This window comes from Bombina bombina, chromosome 4, assembly GCF_027579735.1.
Source record: "Bombina bombina isolate aBomBom1 chromosome 4, aBomBom1.pri, whole genome shotgun sequence".
NCBI lineage: Eukaryota > Metazoa > Chordata > Amphibia > Anura > Bombinatoridae > Bombina > Bombina bombina.
Window position 1 is genome coordinate 1,086,055,446 of NC_069502.1, and position 10,256 is coordinate 1,086,065,701.

The 10,256-nt window shown below is 32.5% G+C and overlaps 1 protein-coding gene across 1 annotated transcript; it reads right to left on the minus strand.

Annotated features, from left to right (window-relative positions):
- Window positions 1-4,755: 4,755 nt before the first annotated feature.
- LOC128655778 (homeobox protein SIX3) lies at window positions 4,756-8,884 on the minus strand. Its single transcript, XM_053709350.1, has 2 exons — window positions 8,172-8,884; window positions 4,756-4,951 (listed from the first exon to the last, which is right to left on the minus strand). Exons 1-2 carry the CDS (start codon window positions 8,882-8,884, stop codon window positions 4,756-4,758), a joined length of 909 nt encoding a protein of 302 aa, XP_053565325.1.
- Window positions 8,885-10,256: the final 1,372 nt, after the last annotated feature.

Here is a 10,256-nt window from a genome sequence, read left to right on the forward strand (position 1 = left end):
GTTTGTGTATGTGTGGATGTATATTTGTGTGTGTGTGTTTGTGTGTGTATGTTTGTGTTTTTGTGTTCATGTATATATGTATGTATGTTTGTGTGGGTTTGTATGTATGTGTGTGTATGTATGTTTGTGTGTGTTTGTTTATGTATATATGTATGTATGTTTGTGTGTGTGTATGTATGTTTGTGTTTGTGCATGTATGTTTGTGTATGTATGTATGTTTGTGTGTATGCATATTTGTATGTATGTTTGCGTGTGTATGAATGTATGTTTGTGTGTGTATGTATATATGTATGTATGTTTGTGTGTATATGTATATATTTATGTATGTTTGTGTGGGTTTGTATGTATTTGTGTGTGTATGTATGTTTGTGTTTGTTTATGTATATATGTATGTATGTTTGTGTGTGTGTATGAATGTATGTGTGTGTCTATGTATGTTTGTGTGTGTGTATGTATGTTTGTGTGCGTGTATGTATGTTTGTGTGTGTATGTATGTATGTATGATTTGTGTGTGTGTATGTATGAATGTATTTTTGTGTGTGTATGTATATATGTATGTTTGGTATGTGTATATGTATGTTCCTGTGCGTGTACTCTGTGACAATTAATAGGGGATACTATTTTAATGAACTTAATATATAGTCTACGATAGACTGACTTCTTGATATAAGTAAATATTTAACACATCTCTGTTTTAGCCTTCGAATGTATCTATGACCTATTTAGGTCCATTCAACATTTTATTTTATTAAATATCACCTTTCCCATTAATAGTATATGCAAGTCTTACAAAATATTATAGCCCATTGGGAAAAGTATGAAGTTTTAGTGTTAATTGGACGTGTGTACCATCTGTCTAAACTAACCTATTGATCAAATACACATCATGTTCCGAGTAATTTCATCTTAATCAACATTCAAGCTTGTCCAGGATAATAAAGTAATAGCTGGCTGGAGAAGGCCCGCAGATAATGATCTGTCCTACCAAGTAGAGAAGTAAGCTCTGCGGTTTGGTGTTTTTGATAGGCCCTATCTTCCCAAGGCAGATGGATTTGGTGAGAAGGCTTAAATACAGATTTTCATAGATTTACACCTCAATCACGCATTGAAGTTTTAATACAAATCCCAAATCATCATTGTTTGTATATGATTCTTTCACTACATAAACAATGTTACTTAGTTACATCAAATGGAAATAAATGTTCGACCTGGCAATGTGGCATAGATTATCCTCTGATTCTCTGTTAAACCACTATAACATAAATATAAAATCATATGTGTGTGTGTGTATATATATATATATATATATATATATATATATATATATATATATATATACACACATACAGATGTGTGTGTGTGATATATATACACATACACACACATATATATTTACATGTGTGTGTATACACACAAATATATATATATATATATATATATATATATATATATATATATATATATATATATATACACACACACACACACACACACATATATATATATACATCCAAACATATATTAACACACTGCTATAATAGCTCCTTCACTTCAGTAATTCAAAATATCACCCCAGGTCCACAGGACCAATATACCAGTCTAAATAAAAATAGAAAACAAGCAAAGCACAACCCGTGCAAACAAAAGACAACAAAACATTACGTATGTAAATATTTCCAAAGTGTTTAATAGTATATTACAAAAAAAGAAACATCGCTTTTTAAATAACGTTATATTATCTGAAAATTAAGTTATAATTGAGAGAAAAAAATGTGGGTCATTTACCAAGCTAAATATTTATATGACTGTTGTATTTAACTCTGAAATTATTTGCATTGTAACATACAATTTTCTTACAATATGACTGCTCTGAGATATTTTTTTTGCCCTATAAATGTACACGAATTTACAATGTAAAAATGAAAAATTATATTCTTTTAGGTGCATAAACGTTTAAGTATAAATGTCATAACTCACAACAATCCTATCACATATATATATATATATATATATATATATATAATGATAGAGAATTGATTATTTACCAGGGGATGCCATGTGTGTTGTTGTTTTTAAATATTAGTGATACCAGCTAAAATATATACACAAGTAAATGCATTGCACAGGGAGGGTAGCGCAAATTTAACTGGTAGATATTGATATATTAATTTGTATAAAATATAAAGGTCCAATATTCATCACTAAATTCTATGGAGATTTTGCACAATGTTTCCATTTGTTTGCTTTTCAACTGAAATAGAATCTACTTAAGTATTTTGCATTATGCAGTGAACAGCTTTAATATAATTGTAACTTAGGTTGCAAAATATTAAAAAGTAACCTGTTGTTCAACCTTTTATAGTAGCTTTAGTTTTTGTTCCAAAATATTGAAATTCCTATATGTAAATAACACTGTAAAATATACTATGACCCTTCACAGAGATAAAATAGTCTGCTTAAAAAAAAGTATAATTCAAGCACATTGAATCGGAAGCTAAAAATTTGTTTTGATGTGGACATGAAATTCCATTCACCTTTTTTTCTAATCCCTAAAATAATCAAAATTGTATTTTCAAGTAAAAACACGTTGGGATTCACCTCCTGTTAATGCAAGGTTGAATGGGCTGCCTGGAGCAAAGCAGAAGTTTAACCCGTTGGCTAACAAAGAGAGCTGCAACACATTACTTAGCAATGTGCTGTAGCCGTCTCTGGCAGACAAGTAGTTAATACAAAAAAAAAGTGCTACAGCAGTACTGTTAGCCAGGCAAATACAGGCTTCATTCAGCACATTACAATGTACTTAGTATTTGGGGGGAGGAGGAACAGCAACTTGATTTCTGAGGGTAATTTATTTTTTCTTTCATTAAATCCTGCAAACAAATACAAAAAGTCTAAGCTCCCAGGAGAAACTTGTTAATGTAAATAGATGCATTAACCAAGCTACCTTCATTCTTAAAGTCCCAGTTTTAGAGAGAAAATAGATTTGTGTTCTTAAATACATAACTATAATGTGTATGCATGAACACAAAAAAGGAATGTCTCCTGAATGCCAGAGTACTGAATCATTTCCGCTCAAGAAGACAATTTATTTATTATAATTTTATGATTTTTATATTGCTTATATATTGGGAAATGTGAACTGTATATTACTTTAGGGCAAGTAAATATACAAAGCAACGCATTAAACTTTTTTATTGACCCAACCATATGGGGTTAACCCATTGTATTAATTCCAAGGCTACCAAAACTTAGAAAGTGCAATTGAGCAAAGTACCTTACATAGACAGGGATTAGAGTTCATTATAAAATTGAGAAAAACACCAACATCACAGAATAGATAAGAAAAAGGAATACTGTATTTAATTTAGAAAGTTTTTTTTACATATAGATAAACACTCAGTTAAGGAAACAAGATTTAAGCGCTGTAAGTGGATTTTTAGAGAACATCCCCAAGCGACTAGGAAATACTCAAAATAGCTTTGCATAAAATTACTACAGTTGCATTATAAGCTTTCTATAGCTGGTGTCCCTTTATTAACCTCAGTCAGGTCACACCATGACTGCTAAGTTTATCCAGGAACACTTACTGTCTAGGGGGACGCAGAAATCGCAAGAAATAGACATCAGAATGAGAGAAAGAGAGAGGGTTGAAAGACAGGCAGAAAAACATGAGGAAAGAGGAACTGAGAGCATTGGAGAGAGGTAACATAGAGACTGGGGAAGTGGGAGAGAGAGATGGTGAGACAGGCAGGGTTAAGTTGAGAAATGGAGAAAAGATGTAGAGAGACAAACTTAAAAAAAGGAAGAGACAGCCTGACTAAGTCATGCAGAGACAAACAGAGGGGAATAAAATGAATGAATAAAGAGAGAGGTTTAGATGTGGAGAGTTGAGAAAATTACTCCACAAGACAGCAGGTAAAGGAAACATGGGGGTTTCAGAAGAAAAAAAGAAAGAAAGAAAGAAAGAAAGAAAGAAAGAAAGAAAGAAAGAAAGAAAGAAAGAAAGAAAGAAAGAAAGAAAGAAAGAAAGAAAGAAAGAAAGAGACATCTTGAGAAAAGAGACAGATATCGAGAGATAGAGAGAGAGTAAATTTAGTTAGGCAAAATAAAACTGAATGAAATAACGAACCTTAGCAATATTATTTACAAGCATTTCTACACATATAATACAACTGGGATATGACCTCATCATTGAGATATACATAATTCATATAAAAATTTGAAATAAAAATAAAAATCTGTTACAGTCATAAACTATTATTTTTCCACATTAACCAATAACCCACACAGGCAGTGACAGAGGTGTAGAAAAAAGGTGCTTACGAATAAAATGATTGTCTGCTGAACAAAAATATATATAAAAAAGAGAAAAACAGAAGATTGCATCTTGGTTGGACCAATACTTGGACATAACAGAAAGAAAGAAGATATCAATAAAATAAATGAAAATAAAAAAACAGATAATTGTGATTCCCTCTTCAAAAAGTTCCTGGTAAGAATTGGGAATAGAGTTTTTACCTAGATTTAAATTCCCCAGAAACAGGGGAATCATCATGCAAGTGGCTGTGCGTCCATGGAAAGCGCAAGAATAGATGATGCTTGTCCTTAAAGATTCTAGATGTCACCTTTTTATGTCCTCTAGCATTTGTTGACAGTCTTTGGAAGTTCAGGTCCATTGCTGTTGGTTTGGCTTTGTCCTGATCTGTCTGTGGAAGGATGTCTGTCTGGGTTATAGTGTGTCTGTCTGTTTAGCTATCATACATCACATTCTGAGTCGCTGGATGTGACCGAAAGGATGGATGTCCCAGTCTCAGCTCTCTCCGCCAGGCTGGACACACTTGTGGTGGGACTGGCCGCCGCTGTAGAAGGAGACTCTGCCGAGCTGTGAGTGGGGCAGCCAGGATCTGCCAGCGACCTCATACCGCTCTGTCCAATAGACTGGTGCTGAAGCCTAAAGAGATAGGGCAGTTGGGGAAGGGTTGGTATAACAAACACAATAGTAAATATTACAAATAGGGACTCCCCTTTTTTGTACAACATATGGGTCATCTGGATAAGAGCAAATACTTTTCTCAGCACAATTCAATAGATTATATATTTTACATTATACATGAAGTTGCCCTTCTCTTAATTCATAAACTGAGGTATTACTAGTGAAATCATCTTTTGTAAGTGACACTTGAAATCTGCCTTAAAATACAAGCATTACTTATAATATTTTTAATAAATTTGATACTTAATGTATACATTTTTTTATCATATTACCTGAGAAATATAATCAAAATAACTTGCTCTAATAGTAACTTGGCAATTATCAAACAATAAAGACTATTTATAGAATTAAGCCTAAAACATAGATACTTTTATTACAAATACTTTTCCCTTCAACCTGTAAATATTTAAAAGCACAATTAACATTCAGGTATATATGATGAAGACTCAGGCTGAGCTTAAGGAAATAAAAATTGCATTCATGCTTTGTAGTGTTTTACATAATAATGAAACGCATCAGTATAAAACAGCATGTAGTAATATAACAGAGTAATATTTTGTCTAGTAATTTTACAAGGATATATTTTCAGATGTGCAACATAGATGCTGGGCAAAAATAATCATTTCAAATATACTAATCTATGTCTGATACCAGCCTTCTAATTTTATAACATTTACAGCCATGATTTGTACAATTCTCACATTTACTACAAACGTGCATTATCTATGAGAAATATAAAGCTTCCATGTTGAATTAATACAAGTCAATAAAATATTCCACTTAGGTTTGTTGTCAAAATATTTTCACAATACTTTAAAATCTGTGTAAATTTTAAAATAGCATAAAAGTATAAACAAAACAGAGACTTTCTGGAGTTTATACTTAACAGTATATTTTTCTCAGTTATACTAAATTCATTTAAATTACATATTATTTATTATAAAGTCACCTAATTATTAGGTATATGTAAAGCATAAACAATATTATAAAGCAAACATGGAGCAAATGTAAATGCACCCACTGTGTATTTTACATAACGTATTTAATAAGGTATGTTAAATGCTAGGCCAAACATTCAGGTGCATATTCTTAAAAGCGAAATCGCAAGTTTACAGAAGAAAATATGACTTTCTAACAAGTTAATAGCAAATAGCAAATCCCAAGAAGATGTTTAAATGTGCATAAATTAGTAAAAGGGTTCATCTATACACTCTCCAGACCAATATTAAAACAAGTAAATATAAGTCTAAGTCCTAGATTTCTGCAAAAAAAACTTTATTTACTGGAATTATAATATCTGATAATTATTGCATAAATAAAGGAGCTATTTGATATATATATATATATATATATATATATATATATATATATATATATATATATATATATATGTGTATATATATATATATATACACCACACACACACACATATATATACACACACATATATATATATATACATATATATATACACAAACACACATATATAAATATATATATATATATATACACACACATCTATACATATACACACACACAAACACATATATATATATATATATATATATATATATATATATATATATATATATATATATATATATATATATATATATATATATATATATATATATATATATATATATATTAGTTTGTTGTTAAAAAAAACTGTTACTCATCTATAAACATTCAGGTTCTCTCTATTCATTAACGTTGATCCTGGTTATAGGGATGTTATAAATGTATATTGTGTAATGATTCGAATGTCAATACCTTTTCAGGGGACAAAAGCCCCCTACGGTTAACCTTGTTTACAATTTAAGCATAGCCGCTCTAATTCCCCAATTTGCCTTAACAAAAAAAATGAAAGACGTAAACAGTTTTTTTTCCCTGTCTTTCTTTTCGTATAAGTGAAGACAACTCTGCAAATGCTATAATTTGCCAGAATGTACTGAGACAATAGCCACACACATAGGACGTTTGTTTACAGACTTGCTGTGCTAATTAAATGGAAATACCAAGATTGTAGATGTTATTTAAAGGGTTTTAATACTTTATATTGAAAGTAGATTCAGCTAATGAGTCTGTAAATACAACAATAATATATTAATGGAATAATTACACACCTGATTGCTCATAGGCAATACTAAATATTATGATGTATGAGACAGATAAAGCCACTAAATTCTGACTCTAGGTAAACCTATCATTGTACATTACTAGATAGTGTTAATTTGTTTTAACATAATTATTATAAATATTATTATTATTATTATCATCATTATTAGTATTATTATTAAACTAAAAAGTTCTTAAATATAGTGGCATAACATCTATAATTATTACTGCAATTTTGATTGTAAAAGAAAAAAATAGGGACTCACATTATGATTATATTACAAGCATTGTGAGCATTACCTGCCCCAACTACATGTATCATCTATCTATCTATCTATCTATCTATCTATCTATCTATCCATCTATCATGACTATCAGGCATATATGTATATATTGTTGCACCACTTTATTTGTTATAATAATTTTAAATATATATATTTTTTTACATATGTCTATGAGCATATACATAATTTAAATAAGAGGTTTTTTTTAACATTCTTTAATATATTATTTATTTATCCTATTTGTATACACACATACACACACACACACATATATATATATATATATATATATATATATATATATATATATATATATATATATATATATATATATATATATATATATATATATATATATATACATATATATATATATATATATATACACACACACACATACTAGTGTGTATATATTTGTGTGTTTATATATATATATATATATCCACACACATATACAACACACATTCATACACACACACACATATATATATATATATATATATATATATATATATATATATATATGCACACATACTAGTCTCCACACACATATACATTTATACATACACAAACACATTCATACACATATATATATATATATATATATATATATATATATATATTCTGAAACAGAAAGGTATGACAGTGATTTGGTGTAGGTGCTGGGTTTATTCGTCAGGTGAGATTTCTAGTATCTAGTGGCATAAATCATAATCTAACAGATTACAACATTAGCTGGAGTTGTGACTCTTGGTACTCAGTGTCAAGGTCCTTACCTGTTTTTAGCAGCTGCTGCCCTATCTCTTTGCCTTCGGTTTTTGAACCAGTTGCCCACTTGTGTTGGTGTCAGGCCGGTGGCCTGGGCTAATTCCCTTTTCTTGCTAGGGTTGGGGTAAGGATCCTGTAGGTACCACTCCCTTAGGAGGCTTCGAGTCCTCTCCTTGAAGCAATGAGTTTTCTGTTCTCCATCCCAAATGGTCCTGGGCAGGGGGAACTTCTTCCTTACCCTATACTTGTCAACTGGTCCTAAGGGGCGACCCCTAAGCTTCTCGGCCTCCTGGTAGTGAGCCTCTAGCCACATGGCCTGCAGCTTTCCATGGGACTCCTTAGTGAACTTGTGGTTCTCCAGGATGTGGTAGAGGTCTCTGAAGTTGCCCGTGTGGAAGGCCACCACCGCCCTGGCTCTCAGGATCGACTCGTGCTTGTTGATGGCCTCACATGCCCCTGGTGCCACCGGTAGGGACCATAGGAACCTCCCCAGCCTCTCAATGTCCCCGGTCTCCTCCAGCGTCTCGCATACGCTGGCCACTTGCTCCGGGGAGAAGTTGAGAGTGGGCAGCTGAAACATGGACAACTCTTCTTGGGCTCGGGAGCCACTGTTGCTGCTGCTGACGCTGCCGCTACCGCTGGCCAGGAGCAGAGTTCGATCGGTGAAGTTGGGCAAAAAGAAATGGGTGGGATAAAGCTCTAAAGGGGATCTGAAAACCATGGAATGACCGGAGAATGGGAGATAATCAAAGAGAAAAAAAAAAATCACAACACAACAGAGTCAAGAAGATTCAATGATTGAACAGCAATCGCCTAATGACAACGGCCTCATAATATCTCCCCTAAATCCACAGTGAGTGCAGCATTGAAACATTTTGTTTCGCTTTTCTATTGGTCTTCTAGGTGTCGTTGTGCCGTCTCCATGGTTGCACTGCCAATCACTGTCAAGTGTGCCAATCAAGACCTAGTACGTAGTGCTTTTTATCACTTCCCCTAAATGCAAAGGGGAGGGGGGTTATCTCAAACTCTAATCTTAGTACTACCCCTTCCCCTAAATAAGGGATCGTATAATGTGAAAGGCAGTGCGAACATATTTGTTGAATGGGATGAGCAATTAGAGGGTGGAATATTATTGTGATCTTAACGAGCCTCGTTAAGGATAAAGGAGATATGGGGGAGGGGTTGTGGGGAGGAGGCGGTGGGAGGGAGGGGGAGTAAATGGGCCAGGCTGGAATACACGCTGGAATAAAGGGCTTCTAACTGAGACAATTTACACATGATTTGCACGTAGTTTCACTTCATTCTGCCCATCTGAACACTAATAGTGCCGGGGAAGAAAGGAAAGATGAGATCATTAGAGCCATCCTCATAGGATGACCCTGTCAGCAGCACAGGCACCAGGTTCTGGGTTAAGCCCTGGTTTTCTCGCAGACTCTGGCACTTGGCACATTGTGCCTATCATACCCCAACAGGCCACACTCACTAAATGCAACTTTAACAGCACTTTCCCCAACACTCTGAGACTTGTATTGTTATTAACAGGTTTAGAGCCAGAACTAACCCTTTAAAGCTATTGCAGAATTTTCACATTCTATATGATATTCATGAAATGATGTCTTTATGTCACGAGAAAGCAATAGATACAGACACAAACACATTGCATACTACTACTACTATTACTAATACTACTAACAATAATAATAATGGTTTTAAATGATTGGTTACTACAAAACATTGTTGTGAAACCAACAGCTTATTCACTAACCTGCTATTTACATTTACAAAATCCCACATTAATTATAGAAATTATGCACTCACTCTGTTTATGAGTAGTATAAATACAAACGTATATACAGTGAGTACCTTTTTAATGTTTACATTGCATCCATCACCTTTAGTTTTCTCTGCTTTTCTGTGATACACCTTGTAACATCCCTATATAAATGAGTGTTATTTTATATGTTTTCTGTCTATATGTGAATTTAAATACCTACTAGAAGGATGGTATTACTGACTTGTGGTTATATATATATATATATATATATATATATATATATATATATATATATATATATATATATATATATATATAT

Excerpts from the sequence above, each read along its gene's own strand:
- LOC128655778 (XM_053709350.1), bottom strand. The coding sequence starts at position 8,884 with ATGGTTTTCAGATCCCCTTTAGAGCTTTATCCCACCCATTTCTTTTTG. Across the intron at positions 4,952-8,171 it reads GCAGCAGCTGCTAAAAACAG|GCTTCAGCACCAGTCTATTG; the intron begins GTAAGGACCTTG and ends CTATCTCTTTAG.